This window comes from Rosa rugosa, chromosome 2 (genome assembly GCF_958449725.1).
Source record: "Rosa rugosa chromosome 2, drRosRugo1.1, whole genome shotgun sequence".
Taxonomy (NCBI): Eukaryota; Viridiplantae; Streptophyta; class Magnoliopsida; order Rosales; family Rosaceae; genus Rosa; species Rosa rugosa.
Window position 1 is genome coordinate 72,204,935 of NC_084821.1, and position 26,881 is coordinate 72,231,815.

The window sequence follows — 26,881 nt, forward strand, 5'->3', positions numbered from 1 at the left end:
GTTTCGCAGAATTTTGGGGTTGAAAAAACATAGTGATGCCTATGGAAACATTCTGCTGCACTGTGACCCCTCTTGAAGCAAATCTGACATTATAAAGAAAAGCCAATTGCAACAACTTGCCTAGAAGCAGACCTTTGGGGACAGCTTTTAGCGAGATGTCCAAGTTGTGAGCATATTCGGCGAACTTCACAAGAAGAGGAAACACTTTAAGTGAATCTGTTATTGAAGTTGCAAAATCTACCAGTTTGTCCTAATTGACCACTTACACCATTTCTAGAATTGTCACGAGTATTGTTGTTACGTTGAAATCCACCATCAATGACAAAATTGTGTAAGTTTCCACGCCGATTAATAAATCCTCTAGATTTCACAAAACCAGTATTTGAATTCCCATATGCATAGTTATGATAATACTGACATGAAGCAAAAATACCAAAGTTACCATAGGTACCAAATCCCGGAGAACTTCTATGAGAGTACCTGCCACCACCTAAATTGAACTCATCTCTCTGTCCACCCCTTTGAGGTAAACCATTAAGAAGTTCAGAATGAAAGCCATTGTTGGGTTGAGAGAACCACTTAATGTACTGCACTTCACCATTAGAGTTAACAAGTCCAGTATTGACTTGTGATTGAAGATCACCATGTTGCTGTGTTATACCAGAAGCCAAGTATGGAGTTGTAGGAACCATTGCAACTGTATAAGGAACCTGTATAGGCATTGCAGCATTGTTATTTGACAATAATCATTCCCTGTAACAATTTCTATTGAGTGAGGAACCTGCATAGACTTTTTAGATTGATCCATAGTAGACTCCTCATTAAGTAAAAGAGAACACTATCTGTTCATTGACATAGTTGTGATCTGAGCTTTGATCACGATTTTGATAGTCATGTACTCAGAGGGAAGGCCATTGACAGCAATGATAATAATCTCTTCATCAGGAATATGAATGCCAACAGAAGCTAATTGATCAGTAATGTCCTTAATATGCTGAAAATACTTGTCTATGGTGTCATTACCTTTCTGAATTGTGTACACGTTTGTTTGGAGTTGCATAGCTGCAGATCTAGAAGAGACACCATATCTCACTCTCAAATTTTTCCAAATTTCACATGAATTATGGCTTCCAACCACAAATGATAATGCTTCACTAGATAAAGTGGCAGAGATAAGAGTCATCAATGCTTTATCATTCTTTTCCCATTCTTGAAACTCCCTTGTAACTCCAGCATTTATCCCATCATCAGTCACCAAGAATTGAGGCGGACAAGAATACAAATATATCTCCTAAACCAAGACTTTTGAGCAAATTTTGCATTTGAAACAACCATGTAAGGTAATTGCGATCATCCAGCTTCACGGGCAGTAAGTTGTAAATGATTGAAAGCATATAGATGAGTGGCTGGTTGTTGATATTCATGACTATAGGGTAACAAAAATACCAATGATTCTACTTCAAGTATTAAGACAGAATCAATGAGAGGCAGCAAACTTCAGATAATAATTGAAGAGATCTCTGCTAGCAAACAATGATCAGTCTTCTTGGAGGGAGACGATGATGACACTGTACTAAGAAAGGCTTCCCTTCATGCGAAGAACTATGGGCAGCGAAAGACATCCTTATGTGAGGGTTATGATGCTCGCAAGCATAGTAAAGCACTTTAGCTATCCCAAAAATCAAATATCAGCAAACTTAATCCTTCATCAACCACAGAAGAAGAGATTTCCCATTATTGTCTTCACTGAAAACCAATTGATCCAACAAACCCTAAGTGCCACCAAAGGTCTTCAGTTATCTTATCAAACCAAATAAAGCTTCAAATTATGCAGAACAAAAATACTTCAAATCCTTAGAGTAGTCATAACAACTGAGTAGAATTCTTCAATAGGAGGCCAAAATCAACATATACTCCCCCCATAAAAAAATAAAAACAAAAAAACAAAAAAAAACCAAATGCAGAATCAAAGAGAATTATCCCAAAATTTCAAGAAGGTTACAGTTTTCAATAAAACCATAATTCTGATTTCCACGAACAGCAAATTGAAACCTTGATTGGTGTCCTTGATGAGTTGACGATAGTCTGAACATCTTGAATTCTAAGGTTCTGATGAAAAATTTCTCACAGTAGGATAAATCGAGACTTCAATTAGTATCATAACACAAAACCGAGCTTCGATTGCAGGATTTAGGGTTTGAGATTAGAATTTCCAGATATAGAAATTTTTCAGCAATTTTATGAACAAAAAATTGATGAACAACTGCTTAGCATGTGAATCCAAGGCTTCGATGCAAGAGAATTAATCAAATTCGCAGTAGTAACATAGAGAGTTTCGAATCTTCAAGATTAGTGAATAAAAAACTTATCTGAAACCGAATCAATCTTCAATCGAGTATAGACTATATGAATGATATTGTAATCTTGTATAGAAACGCTTTAATTTAGGTGCTCCAAGGTCGCAGATCAAACCTGGCTCTAATACCATGAAAGCTTAAAGAAGAAAAGCTTGAAGAAGAAGAAAGAAGCAGAGGAAATAGAGAGGCTATATTGTTGTATTGATCGAATCAAATGAAAGGTTACAACAACAGGCTTATATTGATGTAGAACGGATGGCAGCCCTAATTGAAGAACAGTTCGATCGTGCAAAAGGATGAAAACCAAAGTTACTATTGCAACTTTGGCATTCGGTGTCCGATTTGATCGTGCCATAGCTTTCCGGAAAGGGAATCGCGCCAGGAACAAAACTCGTCGCTTTTCCACGACGTGTGGGCTTTTTCGTGCTTTCGGGGTCGTTTAGGGCCTCAAAACTGCAATTTACTGTTTTTCAGAATTTTCGGTTTCCTAGTTTGTTTTGGATTTGTTTTATTTTTACCAGTGGGCTTTAGGGTTTCATTTTCAGTCGCCCTAGGGTTTCTTTTCTCCTGTATATGCAACCTTAAACGACTGCAGAACCGATCTTTTATCATATTATCAATCAAATTGAGATTTATCTCTTTTATCTCTGGTGGACTCCAGAACCTTTGTTTTAGGTTTATTGCTTGTAAACCTTAGGTGATCTTTCCGACTGCGTCAGGTGGTATCAAAGCAGGTCTTCCCTGTCTCTCCTATTTACCTTAGTAGCAATGGGTGAAGTTACAAAAGCAGATCTTGATGCTCTTACTGCTTCTCTTACCGTAGCGTTTATCGCTGCCCTCAACACTGTGAACAACAGCGTGAATACTCAGATTGGAGAAATTCATGGATTGTTGGGAGAGAGGAACAATAACAACAACAATAATCGGAATAGAAGCGGGGAAGGAGGCCAGCGAGTTAGGGCTCCACGTGGTGAAGTTGTTGATAATAATTCAGAATCTGGTTCTGAAGAAGAAATTGTGCAACCTGAACAACAAGGACAAGATGACCAGGATTACAGAGTCAAAGCTGAGATCTCTTTCTTTTCGGGCAACTTAGGTGTGGAAGATTATCTGGATTGGCAGCTTCAGGTGGACAGATTCTTTGAGATTATGGAGGTGCCTGAAAACAAGCAGGTTAAGCATGTTGCCTGGCGATTGAAGAGTACTGCTGCAGTTTGGTGGGATAAGTTGCAGAATACTCGGAAGAAACAGAGGAAACAAGGGGTCAAAACATGGCGAAGAATGAAACAGCTTATGATGGAGAGATTCTTGCCGGATGATTATGAGCAGATTCTGTACAGGTTGTATATTGAATGTGTCCAAGGTACGAGGACCGTGGCTGAGTATACTGCTGAGTTCTTGCGTTATTCAGAGCGCAATGAACTAGGAGAAACTGAAGGTCAGAAGGTAGCTCGCTATATCAGTGTGCTAAAGCCAGCCATTCAGGAGAAAATCGGATTGCAAACTGTGTGGACTGTGACAGAAGCTACAAGCCTAGCATTGAAAGAAGAACTATTAGAGAAACCTTCACGAGCTTCTTCTTTCCAAAGGTATACCTATCAAAGGAGCACAGAGTTGGTGAACTCCTCAGCTGGCAAAGGAAAAGTTGTACAGCAAATTTTATGTGAGGCCTTTTAAAGGGGCTAGCAGTTCTAGTGGTGCTCAAAATAGGGTCCCAAATCAGAAGCCTAATAATCCTTATGTGAGGCCTACAACAGAGCTCTGCTATAAATGCAACAAACCTGGGCATAGGTCTAATGTGTGTCCTGAGAGGAGACAATCTGCCCTTATAGATGATTATGATGAAGATGACCAAGAAGTTGGAGGAGGTGATGAATATGAAGGGGTTGAGTTTGCGGTGGAGGAGTCTCCTGAGAAGGTTAATATTGTGTTGCAGAGAATCTTATTATCTCCTAAGGAGGATGGGCAGCGGCACAATATTTTCCGGTCACTTTGTTCCATTAATAACAAAGTGTGCAATCTAATTGTGGATAATGGGAGCTGCGAAAATTTTGTAGCCAGAAAATTGGTGGAGTATTTGCAGTTACCTACATAGCCTCATGAAGCGCCTTATTCTCTGGGATGGGTCAAGAATGGTCCACAAGTTCGAGTTGCTGAGTCCTGCAAAGTACCAGTATCCATTGGTAAGCATTATAAAGATGAAGTTCTGTGTGGTATTATTGATATGGATGCTTGTCATATTTTATTTGGGCGACCTTGGCAATATGATGTGGATGTGACTTACAAAGGTAGAGATAATGTGATGATGTTTATGTGGAATAGTCATAAAATTGCCATGGCTCCTGTTTCTCAATTTGAGAGATCGGGTGTAAAGAAAGGAGAGAGTTTTCTGACCTTGTCTAGCAGTGAATTCGAGATGGAGGAAGCCTTTAAAGAAGCTGAAGTTATTTGTCTAGTGGTGATTAAAGGGCTGTCGACTGCAGAAAAGGAAGATATAGTGATCCCTAAGGAAGTGCAGAATATGTTGAGAGAGTTTGAGGAGTTGATCTCGGATGAGCTGCCCAATGAATTACCACTAGAGGTGGCAAACGGGCCGCTAAGCACAAGCACGGCACGGCCCGAGCACGACATATTTGGGCCGGCCCGTTTCAAACACAAAATTTCATTTTGTTTTTAAAAATATTAAAAAACCACAATGATGAGATTTGAATATTAGACCTCCTTATTTAAAATCTTATGACAATTCCACCAATGCTATTTCTTTTATGTTGTCAAAATAGTGAAAAAAAACATTATATCCTTGTTTTGACATAAAGTATTTTTTCTAAATATTAAATATATGTTTATGAATAAAGACTAATCTCATAATAATACAACTATAGAATGAAGGAAAGAATAATATGATACTAAATCTTCATTATATTAATAAAGATTAATCTCACAATAATATACTAAAAGCAATATATTTTGAGTTATTTTTTTTTGGACTAAATACTGTTTAGTCCTTGATCTTTTGACCATAAAACACTTCAGTCCCTGGCCTTCTAATTTCACACGTTTAGTCCATGTACTTTAAAATTTCAGACCAATAGGTCATTGCCGTCTAAAAGTCACGGCGAAATGTCTATTATGCCCTCAGTTCTTTTTTTTAAATAAATTTATTCCTTTCTCTTTTATTTATTTATTCTTTTTTCTTTATTTTATTTATTTATTTATTTTCAAACAGAAAGAAAGAAAGGGAAAAAAATAGAAAAAAATAAATAGAAAGAAAGAAAGGGAAAAAAAAAATTTAATTAATTAATTAAAAAAAAAGAACTAAGGGCATAATAGACATTTCGCCACGACTTTTAGATGGCAAGGACCTATTGGTCTGAAATTTTGAAGTACAGGGACTAAACGTGTTAAATTAGAAGGTCAGGGACTGAAGTGTTTTATGGTCAAAAGCCTGTTTAGTCCTTTTTTTTTCTTTCTTTCTTGTAGTGGAATATAAAAAATTATTAGAAAACTAATCTTAAAAAGCTAAGATTGAGAAAAACATTGTAGAACTTAATTTATTTGAATTTTCTAAATAGTTAAATAAAATTATTTTTTATTTATTCAAATTAAGATTTTAAAATCATGCTTTATAGTGGGTAGGCACGAGCACGGCCCGTTTATTGGCCCGGCACGAGCACGGCCCGACACGATATGGGCTCGGGCCATGGGCCGGACCGGGCTTAATGTTTAAGTAAATGGACCGGCCCAAGCACGGCACGAAGCACGACTAGGCCCGCTTAAAATAGGCCGGGCCGGCCCGTTTGCCACCTCTAGTTACCACCTATGAGGGACATTCAGCATCAGATTGATTTGGTTCCTGGAGCTAGTATGCCAAATCTGCCCCATTACCGCATGAGTCCTAAAGAGAACGAGCTTTTGAGGGAGCAGATTGAAGACTTGCTAAAGAAAGGGTTCATTCGTGAAAGTATGAGTCCTTGTGCAGTTCCAATCCTCCTTGTTCCTAAGAAGGGTAATCAATGGCGGATGTGTGTTGATAGCAGGGCTATAAATAAGATCACTGTGAAGTACAGGTTTCCTATTCCTCGTTTGGAGGACATGCTTGATGAGCTGGAGGGTTCCAAGGTGTTTACCAAGATAGATCTTCGAAGTGGTTACCATCAGATTCGAATCAAGCCAGGGGATGAGTGGAAGACAGCCTTTAAGAGCAAGGATGGGTTATATGAGTGGATGGTGATGCCATTCGGGTTGTCTAATGCACCCAGCACCTTTATGAGGCTTATGAACCAGGTTCTTCGTCCTTTTATGGGTTCTTTTGTCGTGGTGTATTTTGATGATATATTGATTTATAGCAGGACCAAAGAAGAACATCTTATACACCTGAGGCAGGTTCTGGGAGCTTTACAGGAAAATAAATTGTACATTAACCTGAAAAAGTGTACTTTCTGCAACAGCAAGCTGTTGTTTCTGGGTTTTGTGGTTGGAGAAGAAGTCATTCAGGTTGATGAAGAGAAGATAAGAGCTATAAGAGAATGACTAGCCCCAAAAACAGTTTCTGAGGTGCGAAGCTTCCATGGTTTAGCTACTTTCTATAGGAGATTTGTTCGACATTTCAGTACCATTACTGCTCCTATTACTGAATGTTTGAAGAAAGGCAAATTCCAGTGGGGAGAAGAACAAGAAAAGAGTTTTGCTTTAATTAAGGAGAAACTTTGTACTGCACCAGTTCTTGCGCGCTCTTCCCAATTTTGACAAGGTGTTCGAGGTTGAATGTGATGCTAGTGGCGTGGGTGTAGGTGCTGTGTTGTCACAAGAAAAGAGACCAGTAGCATTCTTTAGCGAAAAGTTGAGTGAAGCTCGACAGAAGTGGAGTACTTATGATCTGGAATTTTATGCAGTGTTCCGGGCACTGAAGTAATGGGAGCACTACCTTATTTAGAGGGAGTTTGTATTGTTCACTGATCATCAGGCCTTGAAATACCTTAACAGTCAGAAAACTGTAAACAAGATGCATGCAAGGTGGGTGAGTTTTCTGCAGAAATTTCCTTTTGTGATTCAGCATAAATCTGGTACTCTTAATAGGGTGGCAAATGCATTGAGTAGGAGGGCTTCATTTCTGATCACTTTAGCCCAGGAGATTGTGGGTTTTGATCTCTTGAAAGAATTGTATAAGGAAGACGTTGATTTTAAGGAGATTTGGGCCAAGTGCAGTAGCAATCATGCAGTTGCAGATTTCTATGTGAAAGATGGATATTTATTCAAGGGCAATCGGCTATGTATTCCTAGTTCATCATTGAGGGAGAAACTGATCAGAGATTTGCATGGAGGGGGTTTGAGTGGACACTTGGGCAGAGACAAAACTATTGCTAGGCTTGAGGAGAGGTATTTTTGGCCACATCTGAAGAAGGATGTAGGAGCTATTGTGAGGAAGTGCTACACCTGCAGGTTTCTAAGGGTCAGTCCCAAAATACTGGTCTTTATTTACCTTTACCTATTCCTGAAGATATTTGGCAGGATCTTGCTATGGACTTTGTGTTGGGATTACCCCATACCCAAAGGGGTGTGGATTCTGTGTTTGTAGTAGTTGACAGGTTCTCCAAGATGGCGCACTTTATAGCTTGCAAGAAGACTGCTGATGCTTCCAATATAGCCAAACTGTTTTTCAGGGAGGTGGTTCGTTTGCATGGAGTGCCCAAGTCCATTACCTCTGATAGAGACACGAAGTTCCTTAGTCACTTCTGGATTACGTTGTGGAGAATGTTTGGAACAGCTTTGAATCGCAGCAGCACAGCTCACCCTCAAACTGATGGGAAACAGAGGTTACTAATAGAACTTTGGGTAACATGGTCAGGACTGTTTGTGGAGATAGGCCCAAACAGTGGGATTATGCCTTGCCACAGGTGGAGTTTGCTTATAACAGTGTTGTGCATAGTGCAACAGGGAAGTCACCATTCTCATTAGTTTATACTGTTGTTCCTCGACATGTGGTTGATTTAGTGAAGCTTCCTAAAGTTCCTGGTACTAGTGTTGCTGCTGAGGGCATGGCTAAGGATGTGCAGACTGTTAGAGACGAAGTTAAGGCCAAGTTGGAAGAAACTAATGCCAAGTATAAAGCTGCAACTGACAAACATCGAAGAGTCAAAGTGTTCCAAGAGGGTGATGACGTGATGGTGTTTCTCAGGAAGGAGAGGTTCCCCGTTGGTACCTACAACAAGCTGAAGCCAAGAAAATATGGTCCTTTTAAGGTGTTGAGGAAGATCAACAACAATGCTTATGTTGTTGCCCTTCCTGATTCCATGGGCATTTCTAACACCTTTAATGTGGCTGATCTGCATGAGTTTCGTGCAGATGAGGTTCTTTATCCTAAAGAGAACTCAGGGTCGAGTTCTTCGGAGGTGGAGGAGACTGATGGGAGGAAACTGATGTAGAACAGATGACAGCCCGAATTGAAGAACAGTTCGATCGTGCAAAAGGAGGAAAACCAAAGTTACTATTGCAACTTTGGCATTCGGTGTCCGATTCGATCGTGCCATAGCTTTCCAGAAAGGGAATTGCGCCAGGAACAAAACTCGTCACTATGCCACGACGTGTGGGCTTTTTTGGGCTTTCGGGGTCGTTTAGGGCCTCAAAACTGCAATTTACTGTTTTTCAGAATTTTCGGTTTCCTAGTTTGTTTTGGATTTGTTTTATTTTTACCCGTGGGCTTTAGGGTTTCATTGTTAGTCGCCCTAGGGTTTCTTTTCTCCTATATATGCAACCTTAAACGGCTGCAGAACCGATTTTTTATCATATTATCAATCAAATTGAGATTTATCTCTTTTATCTCTGGTGGACTCCAGAACCTTTGTTTTAGGTTTATTGCTTGTAAACTTTAGGTGATCTTTCCGACTGCGTCATATATAGTTTTGGCACGTGTACAATAGCTCTATATTTGGTAAAAAAGCTGTAAATTTTTACTACCATCTGTTAACATGAACAAGTTGGCAATGGCTGCTGTTTAACATTTCTTTGTGCCTCTTAGCTTCCCAATGTGCCATAGATGTTGAAGCCATATATCATACAACTGGGAATAATTTGCTTGTGATGCAGAACGGATGGCAGCCCAATTTGAAGAACAATTGGATCGTGCTAAAGGAGGAAAACGAAAAGTGACTAGTAGACACGAAACAGCTCAGAGTCCGATTGGGACGCACCTTACCTTTCCGGAAAGGGAATCGCGCCACGAGCAAGACTCATTGCTTTGCTATGAGCTGTAGCATTTTTCGGGCTTTTGGGATCGTTTAGGGCCTCAAAACTGCATTTTTCTATTTTTCGGCGTTTTGGTTTTTCTATTTATTTTTGGGTTGTTTTCGTTTTTACCCATGGGCTTTAGGGTTTCATTGTTAGTCGCCCTAGGGTTACTTTTATCTTATTTATACAGCCGCAGGCGGCTGCAGAACCTATCTTTCAACTTTTAATCAATAAAATAGAGATTTTCTCTTTTATCTCTGGTGGACTCCAGAATCCTTTGTTAGGTTTATTGCTGGTAAACCTAGGTTATCAATCCGATCATTCCGACTGCGTCAGCTTGAACCATTCCACTGAACACGCCCAAAATGCATACGTTGTGTGTTTGGTGTAGGGCTGGCAATTTGGGCCGAAGCAACCGAATGGGCCGAAATTCGAACCGACCCGAACCGATTTGGGCCGAAAATTCGGCTGCCGACTTTCGGCTCGGCTGAGCCGTACCGTTTGGCTCCATTCGGCTCGGCTACGGTATGCCATACTGTATACCGACGGTATACCGTACCAGCCGAATATAATGTATACATACCGAAAAAATTACATATATGTATAAAATTGTGTAAGAGGCAGGGTTCGAACCCACATCCTCTTCCACAAAGACTCAGCTCCCAACCACTAGAGCACAAGCTGCTCTCGATATGTGATACTACAAATGTTATATTTATTTCTCACTTAGTTGTTATTGTCAAAAGTCAAAACCAACAAACCCTAATACCCTATCACTTACTCGCTCGACCCCAGCCTCATTTCTCACTTCTTCAGTTCTTCGTTTTGCTCGACCTAAACCCGCCTCCCTCCCCAAAATCATCGATCCCAGATTCCGGCCCCTAAAATCATCAAAACCATGGACAAATCTCTTGCAGTACGTCATATCCCAAATCCCCAGCCTTATTTCTCCACAATTTTGACAGATTAACCTTTGTTGTTTGAAAATCCCCAAACCATCGAAACCCTAATTCTGGAAAAGTGTTGTTTCCTTCACCGAAAGGTAATCTCTACCCCTATTCTATGTTGTTATTCAATTTTTATTGTCGATTACTTGATTTTGATCAAAAGAAACTCCAAGGTCAAGAAGGTCAAGCTCACCGTCGTCCAGTTCTACAAGGTCAACGACTCCGGCAAGGTGCAGAAGCTGAGGAAGGAGTGAAAGAGAAGGCAGAGGGAGAGCATTTTTCTGGATTAAACCCTGGATGTTTAGGTATGTTAAGTTGGGTCCTCATTCCTTAATCCCATAAGATGATTTTGGCCTTCTTCTTGATTTTTAATTTGGTTTTCTTTAATATGCAGGTGAACTATGTTGATGTTCTCAGCATAGTTCAGGAACCTCTTGTAGTTTTGGAGCTAAAAAGTACTATTGCAGGTGAGTTGAATTGCAGGAACCTCTTGCAGTTTTGGAACTATGTCTTTCGTTTTGCTCTTTTGCGCTCCAAATCCAAAAGAAACAATGTAAATATAGAGGTTTATTGAGGAATTTGTTGAATTTGATCGTTCGGTTTTTCCAGGTCAATTGCTTTACTTCCTTCCCTTTTGTTCCGGGTATGTTTAATTTGATCGGTCTGAGTTGAATTGACAAAGAGTGGGGGTGGGTTGATTGGTTTGATTAGGTTTTGGGTGTCCGCTATTTGATTCGAAAGTTTGGTTTTTCTAAGGATTTGTATTTGATTGATTGCTTCAAAATGTAAATATAGAGGTTTATTGAGGAATTTGTTTCTGACGAAAGTTTGGTTTTTGAGCCCAAAGTCACCCATGATTGATTGAGTGCTTTGTTTATTGGTTTATGTATAATGGGGCTGCGTATTTTTCAGTTAATTGTTGGTCATGTAATTTCTTTATAAGTGTTGTGTTATTCTTTTTTTTTTTTTTTTGGACTTTTGGATGCGTTGCAGCTTTGTACTTTGTTGTGGACTTGTGCAATGTGGCAATGTGCCGTATGATGTACTTTTACACCTTTAGGTTCTATAACTTGTAGTTGTAGCTCAATGATTTAATGTGTGGATGATATGATGTAGTGGGCTGCAGCAGCAGTAAATATGGAAACCATAAATAGGCTAAAACTGTGCTGTAAAAGCCCAAAAACTGGAAAACTGATTAGTCAAATAAGTATGAAAAAATTAGGCTGCTAAAAGCAAAGAGCTGGAAAATTGAAATGGGTCTTCTCAAACCCAAAAAATTTAGATGGCCCAATAGTTCGGTGGAAGCCCATTACCGAATCAAGCCAACCGAATAATCGGCATACCGAAACTTCGGTTTGGGCCTTGCTCGGCCCGGTTTCGGTTACAGTTTGGGCTTACCGACCCACTTCGGTTCGGTAGTGGTTTGGCCCAATTGTGGTCGGTTTTGGGCCGAATCCAGCCCTAGTTTGGTGGATCCTAAAACACCAATACAGAGGGCATAATTGAGAATGCATGCTTTAATGTAGGCTGTAACCGGTGATAGAACAGTAAAAGATAAGGGCAATGATATGGGGCCTCAATGAGGCCTAAGATTTGTGGCCTCAAATCCTAGGTGTCATGCCATGTAAGTAAATATAAATTTTATTTTTAATTCCACATAATATATTTTGCCACATCATACTATTGCAACACCAATTTTACCCTTTTACATTTTCTTTTAGATGTTATTACATTTCCTTTTAGATGTTAGGGGGTGAATCAATTACATTAATGAGTTTAATTAGGTGACGAAAAAAAATCAGCTATTAATTATGTATTAATTTAAGAGATATATCTACAGATTCTTTGACCAATATTTTTCTTCATTTAATTAAAAGCTTTCCTTTAATTTTTCTTTCCAAATGGCATTAATATTGAATTATGTGTCAAGAAATAGACGTTAACTTTTCTTTCCAAATATTGATTAATTTCATTAAAAAAAAAATAGTATTAATAAATTGAATTTGGCAAATACTTATGTCTAAATTAAGAGGTAAGAAAAAATTCCACATTAATTAGCAGCCATTAATTAACATCTTCAATATCTAAATATAAGGGAAAAACAAACAAAAAATAATAAATTTAGATCTAACGTTTAAACTTTAAACCCTAGCTACATAAAAGAAAACAATGAACAAAAGAATATATACAATCATATGAATATGTATTTTTCACATTATATTTTTAAAATTTGCAGGAACCCAACAAAGGTTGAATTCATATACATGTGTTCTGCAAATCTATTAATCGAATGTACATGCAAATCTATTGACTAAATTACATGAAATTTTTTCTACTTTTGATTGAAGAAAAAAAAATTGTTGTTTAAATCTAAGCATGAGAGTAATGAAAAGAAAAAAAAATGAAAGAAAGCCAAATTTATTTATTTTTTATAGAAGAAGCCAAAATAATTTAGAGTCATTAGATTTTGGAAGGATAAGATTGTATTTTTCTTAAGAATTACATGGCATGATTTGACAAATAGGTGATGTATGTAGATGACAAGGCATGACACCTAAAATTGAGGCCACAAATCTTAGGCCTCATTGAGGCCGCAAATCATTTTCCAAAAGATAATTCAAATCATAATCACCAGTACACAAATAACTGAAGCAAAAGATTAGTTTACATCTGCACATGCTTCAAACCGCTTCAAATTATGAGGACAACATCACACGGAAACAATACAACGACTACGAAAAGTTCATTTCAATCAGCTCCGATCTTACTCTAAAAAACAACAACAAAATATTGCACTCCAATATATAGCTACTACGTACATCAAGAAGAAATACGTATGTCAGTTTTTATTGCACACCTCCGGATGAATCTCAAAGCCATTAATACCTTAACCTTAATGCTTTCTCCAGACCCCAGGTTCCATAACCGAACAAGGGAAATCCGTCAAGTTGTAACAATGACTGATCTCCATGTAGTGAAGTACAGGCATATCCTTCTCCAAGTCCTTCCAGTCTACCTCTAGCCTCATCAAGTACTTGAGACATAGGCCTTCAAGATTCCAGGTGGTTTGACCACTGCCTAGCTTGACAAGGTCTCCATTCTCGATGCAAAGATACTGCAATCGCGAAAGTTGTCCAGGATTAACCCAGTTGGGCAAAGTTTCCTTCTTGTAATTCCTAAGATATAGCTCTTGGAGGCTTGGAGGAGGGGTCAGCCCTTCTAGCATTTCCAAAACATTGTTATTTCTACAATCTTCTGCATCAATAGCTAGAACATTGAGCCTTCTAAGCTGAGAAAGGACATCAAGTTCATTGTCTGCGATAACTGTGGTACTGCTTACATGTATTCGCAGTACTCTCAGGTTGATCAATTCCCTAATCTCAAGAAGCCGGAAACTTGGCTTTCTAGGCTGACTCACAACCTTGAATCCGGAGAGCTCTTGAAGATAAGAAAGCCTTCCCAATCCCTGAGGCAAGTATTGGATTGGACACCCGCCTAGGTCCAAAATAATCAACTTCTTCAAATTAGTGATGGAAGGGTGTATTTTTACTAGATTGCTGCAACCTGTTAAAAGCAAAAGTTGGAGGTTGAGGAGTTTATGAATTGAAGAGGGCACTTCTTTCAGGGCTTGAATACCACTTAAGTTCAGAGATGCTAAGCGCTTAAGGGAGCTGATCCAGCTAAAGAGATCCTCCACACAATGCTCATCCACAGTGCAGTTTGATAAATCCAACATTCTGAGGGATCGCAGCAGAAACCCCGAATTCCTTTCAAAGTCAAATCCGCGGCTTGACATCAGCAACAATGCCCTAAGCTTTGAACTACGTTTCAAGGACTTTTCATCCATTTCATCAATAAAGCACAGCCACCTAGTCTTTGCTGTCAATTCTTGTCTGCCTCGTTCGTCGAAGCCGCAAAATTCCTCCTCTTCTGCAATCAATATTATCAGTTCCCGCACCATATCATGTATTTTGCACTTGTAGACTCTCCCATCAAATCCTCTCCGCTGCACAATTTCAACCAAGCATCTGCTGATTAGTACTGTGAGATACTCATATCCAACTTCTACTGCTGTTCTTGAGCCCTTGCTTTGCACGAGGCCTTCTCCGATCCACCAGTAGATTAACTGATCAGCATGTATCTCATAGTCTTCAGGATAGATGGAGAAACACAGCAGGCATTGCTTCAAACCAGGCGGAAGTTCATCATAGCTCAATCGCAAACAGGCCATAACAGAGCTTAGTGAGCTAGTTTTTCCCTCGGTTGTCAAAGAATGAAAGCTCTCCAGAACTCGTGTCCATTGCGAAGGGTAGTCGATCTTTGATGCCAACAAGGATCCTATAGTCTTGATTGCGAGTGGGAGTCCACCACACTTCTTCAAGAGTTCTTTTCCTAATTTCTCAAGCCTGTCCTCCGGGCACAATCCCTTGCTTGTAGGAAATGCAAACTTGGAGAATAAACACCAGCTTTCCTCATCATTAAGAGTCTTCGGACGGTGGATTCGTGAGCTTTCAACTCCCATACCAATTGCAGCTTCTTCATTTCTAGTTGTAACTATGATGCAGCTGCTTTGTTTGGGTATAACAGAGCAGAGGTTGGTCCACCAATCAACATCTGTGTGATTCCACACATCATCCATGACAATCAGACAGCTCTTATCTTTAAGTACTTGCTGAATTCTGCTCAAAATCTGAGTAACACCGGCTCCGGAGACATTTTCTCCTAGACCTTCTAGGATGCTCCTCATAATCCGCTCAGCGCTGAATGATTGCGAAACACACACCCATATCAGCTTGTGAAAGTGGCCGACTACTTCTAGATCATGAAATATCTTCTGAGCAATGGTGGTTTTGCCCAAGCCACCCATTCCCACAATGCCTACATGGTGAAGTACCTTGCTGGTGTCAAAAATCCAACCCTTAATCTTCTCCACATCGTTATCCAACCCAATTATCTCAGTTGGATTCCAGTCCTGTGACACCATCACCCTAACTTGGTATGCATCTTCTCTATGGATGCTGTCCGGTGCCCTCAAAAACCGGCCCAAGGTCTTCTCTATCTCCTTCATACGCAAATTGATGTCTTTCAATTTCTTTCCTGTACGATGCAAGAAGAATGGATCGTGAAGCAAGGAGCCGGAACAGGATCCCTCCTTTCTGTATTCATCTCTAACCAAGCAATCAGTGAGTACATCGTCGGCTTTGTAGATGACTTCCCTTAGATCAAATAATGCTGTCTTGATAGTGTTGTTCTTGTGGTTGAGACTCTCCGTGTCTGACAGTAAGGCCTTGGTGAGATCAAGCCCCGTCTTCAACTGCTCAAACTGGCCGCTGAAGTCGAGTGCAAATTCAGCCTGGTTCATTAGAGCTGTGAACACTTGCTCCGTCAAAGTCTGGACCATAGCCTCCACTATTAACGACATCGCGACTATGTGCGCCTAGTCTTTGTATGTGTTTCTTCTCTGAAATTGCATTTAATGTTTTCAAAATTATCAGCCGAACTCAAAATAACCCCAATAAAAGGGGAATCAGATGATGCCGACAACTTCCTTCAAAAATAATAATTTTCCAATGAAACAAACAGCAATTCCATGCATCGAGCTAGCATGTAGAGCACTACGTCAACTAATTCTAATTCATTAAAGACAACTTGAATAAAAAATTTACAAAAAAAAAAAAAATTATGCAGTTTACTCTGAAATAATTTCCGGCATGTATGCATATTAAAAATAGAAGAAGCATTCATTGTCTAGTGAAACAGGGGCTTAGAGCTTACCAAGTAATTAACTGAGGCTTAGTCTCTCCCTGGAAGTTGTTCACAGGATCCGACCTAAACCCTGATATTCATATAAAAACTGCAGGTTACTACTCTTATCAGGTTCTTGTATTACACAGGCGCGCACACACCAACAATGGTCATCCTTACTTAAATATTCAAGGTTATCCTAATTTTCTTTACTTCATTCAATTTTCATTTTGATCGGATGAATTCCTAATTTATGTTGGGGTTGAACTTGACTTATCGCTACTTGTTTGACATAAGCTGCTCACTTCGTGCACTAGCTTTATTCTCTTCTGATGTGAAATAGCCTTTCAACTGTACTTCGCTGATCTCCACTCACCTGCCCTCAACACTCAAAATACCAAGATAATCTATATGGAAATTTGCAGCAATAGAGCACAGAAAATTGAGGGAGGTTTTCTTTATTTGGTGAGCTTTCAGGTCCTTGTCCATATCATATCATGTTTAGGGTATAATATGGAATCTTATCTTTTCTATTCGATTGAGTTGAGCAATTCTCTTTTTCTTTTTCTTTTTTTCTTTTTCTTTTTTTCTTTTTGGGTTACAATTCTCTTTTTCTATTATTGAGACTTCACCTTTTTTTCTTTTTTGCTTTTGCATTCGACTTTACACGAATGATTCATATGATTTTATTATTGTATACTATTATTGCTGTTTGTTAACGTGCTCGTAGGCCAACTAGTTGATGGTGATAAAGAGACCCAAATGAATAGCATTCAATCTATGAACGTTGAATGGTTACCATCCGCCAGGTAAAAAATAATCGCAATTACAATCGATCGCCAGCCTGATCCCGAGATCCCGATGCATATATATCGGCCGGGCCCAGCTGCCTGCTAAGTTGTTGGGACTTGGGAGCATCATCGACTGCGACCAGAGATGCCTAGAAAGCATTAAAGTTGTACGTGCTACGTGATACACGTTTACATGCAAAATTCGAAAAGCAAGAAAAAGTGATGTACATTTGAACGATATGATGATATGTTTGAATCATTATTACCCTTCATAATAGCAAATAATAATTGAGCAACATGATGGGACATGATGCGTGAATCATGATTATTTTATGCACTGACGGTGTAAATAATCCTACATTTATAAGATGATCTCAATTCTTGATATTTATAATTAATATTTTTATTAATAATTTAAGAGTGTATTTAATATAATTTAACCATCTATTTATGTAGGTGCACTGAATCCTCCCCCGCAAATAATAATTGAAAGACATTATGATACGCGTGAATTATGATACTATGCATGTGACAGAATATGACAGCACAGAAAATGAAGAAAGCATGACAGCTGATTTCCTCCCCGACCTGATGATGTGATATCATGAATTCATGATTACCTTGCATAGTAGCAAATAATGATATAATAATTGAATGACAAAAAAAAAAAAAAAAAATTTGAATGACATGATATACGCGTGAACCATGATTACCCTTCATAATGGCAAATTATAATCAATAGGAATAATTAGGATTAGTAATTTTTCTTTAAAAAGTTTACATCATAAAATTATTCTCAAAAACTTTTAATTCTAAATATTTTCAAGCCCAATTACCAAAGAGAAAAAAAAAAAAAGGTTGAGAGAACTCGGTAAACTCATTTTTGTTCAGTCTGGATATAAGTGAGACATAAAACCTAATAACAAATTAGAGGTCCCAAGTCCCACTTAGGACTATATGATTGAATTTTAGTGTCGTAGATCTTGGGTATATGAATACTAAAATCGAATTTGGAGGGACTGTTTATATACATATATTTATACAGGGCTCTTCTAGCGTGAATCTCTTTTTTTAGCTATTTTAAGAGATCATTTATTATACTAACTTTTCAGTCACTTATTGGTATCTCAACTGTTCAGTTTTTAGGTCTCTATAAGTATATCACTTCTACAAATTTATAACTAAGTTAATGATTATCAAGCTACTGAACTTGATAAAATAAATAGAAAAACCGAATATGTCAAATTTCAACTGTTCATGTTTGTAATGGTAAATCACGATTATGAATACTCACTCAAACAATTATCAATTTAGCTGAAAATTTATATAAGTGATTTAATCATTGAGACCTATAAATTAAATGGTCGAAATATTGAAATGTGATCGAAAAATGGATCTTATAAAGAATCTCTTAAAAATGACAAAAAAATATTCTTAGTGGTTCTTAGTGAAAGGACCCTATACAATGTACACACACTCCTGATGATGATGATGATGATGATGAGCTTTGCTTTGAATTGTTTCAGAAGAAATTGTGTTTTGTGAGGTGTGGCTTGGATGGGTTATGGCATCATTAGTTTTTTGCCTAATCTACTTGCTATATATTTTTGGTGTGTGAAAACCGGAAGTGATCGAGATTCTTCTTGCAAATTTTTTTTCGTTTCTTTGGTCAATCTTTTTGTAGGGCTGTAAATAGGCTTGATACAGCTCGTGTTCGACTCGTATTCGGCTCGATTTTAGCTCGTTCGGCTCGTGTTTGTAAGATAAATGAGCAGAGCTTGAGCTCAATATTGCTCGACAAAAAAACGAGCCGAGCTTGAACAAGGATATATTAGGCTCGTCTAGCTCGTGAGTAGCTCATTTTTCATGAGTAGCTCGAGCTTGTTAAAGCTCGACTCATGAAAATTTATAGTATAAATAAAAATATAATTTTTCTAATCTCAAATCTTTAATTTTTTTTATTACATTCCTTTCAATTTGAAGAGAATCTGAGAATTTAAGTAAAATATATTCCAATAAAGTCAAATTTGGATTCTTATTTTAAATTTTCTTTCTTCCTTTTTTATTTTTTAAATTTAAAGTCAAATGAGCCAAGCCAAGCTTATTTAAGCTCGAGCTCGTCCAATAAATCAAGCCGAGCCGAGCCGAGCTTGGGCTTAAGAAAAATATTCAAGCCGAGCCGAGCTTGAGCATGGAAAAAAAAATTCAAGCTTTAGCCCGGCTCGAGCTAGATAAAAAGCAAATGAGCCGAACATAATCACCTTGGTATTCGCTCCGACTCGGCTCATTTACACCCCTATTTTTTGTAAAGTTGACAATGATCTTTAATTGCTCTCTCTCTCACAACTTCGTGGCTACATTTTGGTGGGACTGTTTCCCAAGTTGCCTTGTATATATACTGCCTAAGAAGTAGAATTAGCTATTCCACAAAATTCCTTCAAGGGAAAATGGGTACTGAAGCTTCAGCAAGACTTGTCCGCTTTTCTCTTATAATTATATGCCTCATCTTTACTCTTTGTCAGCTTGATTCTGAATTCAAATATCAGAGTATAGCTCAAACGTTGCCTGATGAGGAAGGTAATTTAACATCCACTATTCCACTTCATATCTTTTTCTTAAAACCAAACACCATGCCAGAAAAATCCGTACAATAAAATAGAATTCTAACCCAATTCATATAGTTTAATTCAATTAAAGGATCCCGAGTTTTCTTAAACTAAACAAAATTATATATACACCACCCTAATTGCATCCCTTTAAAAATTGGGGAAATGATCATTTACCCAATTTCAGCATGAACATTGCCCACTTGCTCCACCAACAGTTTTTTAACCTCATTTACCCAAAACACTCTAAGGGATTATTTCCCTATTACCCAATTAATTCTTTTTTTATTCTTTTTATTTATTTTTGGGACTTTTTTGCCCTCTCATTCTTTCTCACTTAGAGGGAGAAGTCATCCTCCACCTTGCAAGACTTCGGTGACCAGTGGCCGGCCGCCTACTCCGGTGACCGGAATCCGGCGACCGGTGACCGGAATCCGGCGAACGCTCACCGGAATCCAGAATCCGGCTACCGGACTGGTGTCGGGATTCCGGTGTCTGAATTTATTGCCCCTAATAATACCCAATAACCATATTATTGCCCCCTAGTAATCATATTATTGCCCCATAATACTCATATTATTGACTCCCAAAAATCATATTATTGCCTCCAATAATCATATTATTTCTATCTAGTGAATTGTATAAACTCTCAAAACCAAAATGAATACACTACAGGCACAATTGATCATATTATTGCCTCCCAGTAATCATATTATTGCCCCCCAATACTCATATTATTGCCTCCAATAATCGTATTATTGCCCTCCAGTAATCGTATTATTGCCCCTCAATAATCGTATTATTGCCCCGATAATCATATTATTGCCAACACATATACAACAATATACATCATTTGTACATATATTCACATACTTTTGGATACCACCACAGAAGAAGCAAAATGTTAGAGCTGAATTGTAGTCAGATGCCAACACATATCGATCTGATGCCAACATATTAAAAAGTTCATCAAAACAAACAATGAATAAAAATTTGATTTGGGCACCCATCTGGGCACCCAGGTCGACTTCTCTCTTCTTTCCAGTTGCAAATCCGGAATCTGGGCTGGTCAACAGGAATCAGGGCTGGACCTTCGAAATCAGGGCTGGACCTTGTCAATCGGAGTCAGGGCTGGACCTTGTCAATCGGAGTCAAAATAGTCGAAATCGAAATCTCAGATGGGCCTTGCCGTCGAATGTCTTCGCCGCAACTGGAGAAAGCTCCGATCTCTTTTCTCACCACCTCGGAGCCTCCTTCGTGAAGCTGACCGGAATTGGAGGCGTTGGGTTCGGAATCAAGGCTAGGCCTTGTCGATCGGAATCAGAATCAGATCGACATCGGAATCTAGGCTGGGCCTTGTCGATCGGAGTGTCTTCGCCGCAACTGGAGAAAGCTCCGATCTCTTCCTCCAAGTTCGGTGCCTCCATGGCGCGGCAGTGCAACTTCATGCTTGGGGGGAGGGGAGAGAGAGAGAGAGAGAGAAATCGGTGATGGGGGATCGAAGAGGGGAGGGGGGAGAGAGAGAGTCTGAGAGAGAGATGGGTGTAGTTTATTATTTAAAATGAGGATAATATTGTCAAATACAGTTACAATGGGTAAATGAGGTTAAAAAACTCTTGGTGGAGTAAGTGGGCAATGTTCATGCTGAAATTGGGTAAGTGGTCGCGGCCCCTTAAAAATTTACATGTAGTAAAATTTTGGCTTGAACTTCCTCTTCTGCCCGTGTCTATCCATTTGCCTCCCTAACACAAATGTTCAATTCTGATTTTTGTTTTTTTATTCTTTTGCTGCTCTCTCTGGTTTCTACTTTCTACATCCCTCAAATTCTAGCAAAATTTGAATTATGAAAAGGAATATATTTGTCAAAGATGGCTGATACAACAACAACCCTCGTAGATGTAGATATCGAAGGCTGATTTTTCTTGACTATTCTTTCTACTTGTTTCCTCTTGTTCATAGGTTATTGTTTGTGGAGTTCCAAAAGAAAACCCAAAAATATTTAGCACCGTTAAAAAATTAAAAGTATTTTTAATCTTTAGTTACTCGTTGAGTCGTTGCTAGCTGTGAAATTGAAACAAGATATATGATTTAGAAATTTCGTTAATTAAACTCAACTCAAATAAGATTCTTGAAACAATGAAGGATATTGCATGTATGATTCTAAAGTTTAACAGGTCAAACAGTCATGGAGTCATGGCATCCTAAGTTTTCTCCACCTCCTCAACCACAATCATGGAGCGAGGATTTTCTTTAGGGGTTCAAATAAACAACAGTCATTGAGGATTTTTGTCGGTTAAAGGTTAAGATGGTAATTTAAAAAGATTCAGAAAAGAGAGATGTGTATTAAGTGTATATAAACTTTTCATTAGTTTAAATGCTAAGGTCAACGAATTGTATAATAGGTACTTATGTTTGTGTATTTAGCATGTGTTGGCAGTGTTGCACTGCTACTAGCCTACTATATATATATATATATATATATATATATATATATATATATATATATGCTGAGACCTATAATTCACATTTTGTTTGAGGGAATCGATATTTGGGATAGAATTTGCTGTGTTTTCATTCATAATATGAGCCTTTTTATATAGAGGATTACAAGCATATAGATAGAGTTGTACATAGAAACATAATTGTACAATGATTGGATATCTACAAATATCTTCGAGAATATCTCTAACATAAAATCATGTTACAACTAGAGCAAGTAACCTAGAGTTTGGGTCATACACATATTATGGATTTACTTGAACACTCCTCCTTGTGTCGCCCAAACACGGTGCTCCTCTCGTTGCCTCATTAAAATTTTTGCCATGTAACAAAAACTCTGTAGGGCAAAAATAACCTCGGTCGAATAAAGATATTGCATGTATGATTCTAAAGTTTAACAAGTCAAACAGTCATGGAGTCATGGCAAAAATAAGTTCTCCACCTTAACCACAATTATGGAGCGAGGATTTTCTTTAGGGGTTCAAATAAACAACAATCATTGAAGATTTTTGTGGGTTAAAAGGTTAAGATAGTAATTTAAAAAGATCAAAAAAGAGAGATGTGTATTGAGTGTATATAAAATTTTCATTAGTTTAAATGCTAAGGTAAACAAATTGTATAATAGGTACTTATGTTTGTGTATTTAGCATGTGTTGCACTGCTATTGTAAATCAATATATATAGGCTGAGACCTATAATTCACATTTTTGTTTTTGCATTTGTTTTAATTGATTAAATTAAAAAATTAAACTCAATCTTGTTAACACCAACTAGCTATTAGTCTAATGGTATTTTTCTCCTACGTAGTGCAAGTTTTTTTTGCTAATATAAAATAAAACATTGGTCGACAGTGAGCGCTTTGAATGTAATACTATGGAAGTTAGATTTCGACACTCGACTGTCCTTTGGACGCTCATTTTGCAATGAAAGCAGCTATGGTGGGATTGATGGCATCACTTGTGACTGCACTTTTCAAAACGGCACCATTTGCCACGTCACAGAAATGTAAGTTTGAAAATTTAGATTTTACTATACATATATGCAATTCGTATGTTGAATCTTTGATCGAAATTGTTAAATAAGTAGCTAGCTTTCACATCTTGACAGTGACCTGCGGGGTAGAGGTTTGGGCGGATTTATTCCTGAAGAATTAGCCAATCTCACATATCTAAAGACACTGTAATTTCTCTCATTTTCCCTAGCATTACTTGTTTAAGGTCTTTTTTAATATGATCGATCATTACTATTTTGCGTTTTGTACCTATACCTGGTGCCATAGATGTTTATCGTTGTTTGGCTCCAAAACCAGTTGGCTTGCAAACTGTCTCTTTTGAGCGAGTGATTGCGCAGGCGTGCCAGCACCGCGGGGTGCAGTCGTTGGGGTAGTCCCTTGACCTGACTTCTTCTTCAAGCGCTGTGGACGAGGAGAGCACCAACCTCGTCACAGGGTTCTTCTCTAGCCTTTCGGAAAAGGACTTTTGCCTTACGGATAAGGACTTTGGATGTGATCTCTTCGCGTCACCGAATCGATACTCAGTATTGCAGACTAAGCAGAGCAATCATTGGGAAGTTTGGAGAAAGCACGGGTTGCGCTAAAGCGTGACTTTAGCTTCGCTGGGTTGCGAGGGCGTTACCCTTGCTTCGTTGGTAGTAACGGTGGCGGTTGTGCTCGCAGTCGGCTCCTGGGGAGACTGGGACTGGAAGTACGGTCGCCGGTTGGTTTGGTGATGCTGACAGTCGGCTCTCGGAGAGACTGGGACTGGCGCACGGTCACCGGGTTTCAACAAGGTTGAAGGTTTGCTCCGGGGAGGCTTTGTAATCGCTAGGATTGATTGATATGAGAGAGCTGTCCTAATTCGTCCTTGAAACCTGGTATATATACCTAGGGTTTCGACTGCTCCTTGTTGTAGAAGGATTATTGATTGAAGTTTCCTAATCAATCTCTGCTACCTGACTCCAATAAGGTTTCGTTTTCCTCATGGATTCCGGAATGGGCGAAGCTGTAACCCAAACCCTAGTAGGCTTATTTTTGGGCCGCAGGTATCGGCCCGCTGTGCTAGATCCACTAAAGGATATTGCCAAAATTACTTTTGGGCTCAAACATTGCCCCCCAGCCTCGAAATCAGGCCCATGAAAATGTAACTGATTGAAGGGGACTAAAACGACGCGTTCAATGCTTGAAACGATGTCATTAATGAGGGTTGCGTCCTTTCGCTCGCGAAAACGCCTTTCTGTCGTATCGTTTCCCTCACAAAATCTCTTATTTAAATCCGCAGCCACTTCAGACCTGTCACATCAGAAACTCTTTTAGTCTCCTAAACCCAGAAACCCTCTTTTGCACACATCTTCCTCTTTGAAACCCAGAAATGGCTCCCCCGAAAAAGATAGTTATCGATCAAGAAGAAGAACTGAATGAACAGGCCGCCCATTCTTGGGGAACCAACATCGGTGCCAGCCTGGTCCTCCAGACCATTGTCCAGAGACCCCTGCTCCTCAGACTCTCGAACAACCATGCCGGACTGGGTCCAACGCCGCGAGATTCTTTCTCGGCCGACGCCATCGCCTTCTATGGCTTACCTGTTCGCCGCCCCATCCCAGTCCTCCGAAGGACTCCTGGGGATTTTACCAGTTGGAGTGCCCCTAATCATCGATCAAAAATAGGGCATTGGCCATCTTTTATCAGTGCGGCGGAGCTTTCCTGGTATCGTGAAGCGCGAGCTCGAGATCTGGCTCGCTGGAACGCAGCAGGTATCATCCACACTATCGATCTTTGTTTTTGTCTTCCGCGCGGTGGCAATCGTTCGCCACTCGCTGCCTTTCTCTGTTTTTGGAACACCGCCACCAACACCTTCGATTTTCGATTTGGCCAAATGAGTATCACTTTATTGGACATTCTCACCATCACTGGCCTACCCATCGACGGCGAGCCTTATCTGCATGGCCAATTCGACTCTGATACTTTTACCTCCACCATGGCCCAACATGGTCGCAGCGCTCATAGCGGCTCCTATCCGCGGTGGTTGGCTTATTACCGCCAGGAGCACAATGCGACTGGCAGGATTGCCTTCTTGGAGTACTGGCTCTGTAAGTTTATCTTCTGTACTTCCTCCTGTAAGCCCACTGGTGCCTGGACCTTTCTGGCAACGGCCCTCTACAACGGTCGCCGCGTGGGGTTAGGACAACCAGTGCTGGGTGCCCTCTATCGCACTTTGTACCAAGCCACCATGCATCCCTTCGAGACTAGCATTTCTGGCCCTTTTTGGATTCTTGACTTCTGGATTCAAATTTACTTCCCATATTTTCGTCGCGACGACATCCCATTGCTTCCACCTACTGATCAACTCCTGGGACGATGGCTCAGTCGCGATGAAAGGTACACATCCCCTCCTTATTCTGAGTGCTTCACATACTTGTACCTTCTGCACGAGATGCCATACTGCGACTTAGTGCTGAGTAGAAGATTCCCGGCTCCGCTTGAACACGGATTTCTCCCTGGCGCCTCTCGCTATAGTGATCGCGCGCGCTTGGCTTTTCGCCGCGCAATCTCCTGTTCGGACATCAGGATTGCCGCTGACGAACTCAGTTACGAGCTCTACGCTCCCAACCACTTCGCTCGCCAACTCGGCTTTGTCCAATTAGTGCCATTCCCTCTGTATGATGCTTGGAACTACAACACCTCTTGGAGTAGACTTGGGCCTCTTTCTGGGCCTCCGCCAGCACAAAGCACACTCGCACTGGTTGATCTCCCTGACTGGGCTAAAGAGATTGACTCTGTGGATGGGGCTGAGGAAGGATACGAAGCATGGTGGGCAGAAGTTTCTGTTAACTGTTGGAGGCAACAGCATGATGAGCTATTCGCCGCCATTTTCGGGGAACTGCGATACCCCTATACTGCCGACGTCGATCTACTTGCTCGCGTCCCTGAAGACGCTGCACAAGCTCCTCCTCCTGCTGCTGAGCCGGCTCCGCGACCCGCGCGAGCCCCACGTCAGGCCCAGGCTGGTATCGTAATCCGCGAACCCCCTCAAGAGGTAAATATCCTGACTCATGTTTTGTCCTTTGTTCATTTGCCCTTCCCTTTTAATTCAAATTTTGCTATTCCAGGGAAATGCGCCATTTTCTGGCAGTCGCGCAGCCAACACTTCCCAAGCCACTGGCTAGTCTGGGAAACAAAAGGCAGTAATGACAGAGCCTGAAGACAAAGAATCCTCCTCCTCTGATGATGACTCGCAGACGGTAAGAACTTTCTGTTTGAGTAAATCATACTTCCTCCACGAATCAAACCTAATCTTCTGACCCCAACAGATCGCCGCCCTCTCGGCTCGGAAACGCAGTCGCTCTGATCCTCGAACTGACCTATGGGCAGAAGATGAACCAATCGCTGACCGACTGGTAAGACACAAGCACACTCAGTACTTGTTAGCAATTTCTTTTCATTCTATGCGACCATGTAACAATCCTCATTCGCAGGTTCGCCACAAGTCCTCGAGACACACTGAAGAAGGATCTTCAGCTGCTGGCGAAGGCACATCTGCTTCCCAAGCCCAAGCGCCAACTATTGTGAACAACTCTCCACCTCCTGCGGGCGCTGCCAGTAATGCACAGTTGGCCTTGATCCCAGTGCAGATCATAGATGATAGCTCGCCTGAGGCCGAAGATAGAGCACCGTTACCGGATGCGCCTCTCGAGGAACAAAGCGATATACCTGTCCC

At 40.0% G+C, this 26,881-nt stretch overlaps 1 protein-coding gene and 1 long non-coding RNA gene across 2 annotated transcripts; one reads left to right on the top strand and one right to left on the bottom strand.

Annotated features, from left to right (window-relative positions):
- The first annotated feature begins 10,396 nt into the window (after positions 1 to 10,396).
- Positions 10,397 to 10,995, top strand: LOC133729360 (uncharacterized). The gene is made up of 3 exons (XR_009856344.1): positions 10,397 to 10,623; positions 10,732 to 10,837; positions 10,969 to 10,995. It is a non-coding gene; the product is annotated as an uncharacterized LOC133729360 (long non-coding RNA).
- Positions 10,996 to 13,141: 2,146 nt separating this feature from the next.
- On the bottom strand, positions 13,142 to 17,010 carry LOC133729997 (disease resistance RPP13-like protein 4). Its single transcript, XM_062157625.1, has 2 exons — positions 16,304 to 17,010; positions 13,142 to 15,989 (listed from the first exon to the last, which is right to left on the bottom strand). The coding sequence occupies exon 2, from the start codon at positions 15,948 to 15,950 to the stop codon at positions 13,422 to 13,424; it is 2,529 nt and encodes an 842-aa protein (XP_062013609.1). The 5' UTR covers positions 15,951 to 15,989; positions 16,304 to 17,010; the 3' UTR covers positions 13,142 to 13,421.
- Between the last annotated feature and the right edge of the window lie 9,871 nt (positions 17,011 to 26,881).

Coding starts and splice junctions, on each gene's coding strand:
- LOC133729997 (XM_062157625.1), bottom strand. CDS start 15,950: ATGTCGTTAATAGTGGAGGCTATGGTCCAGACTTTGACGGAGCAAGTG.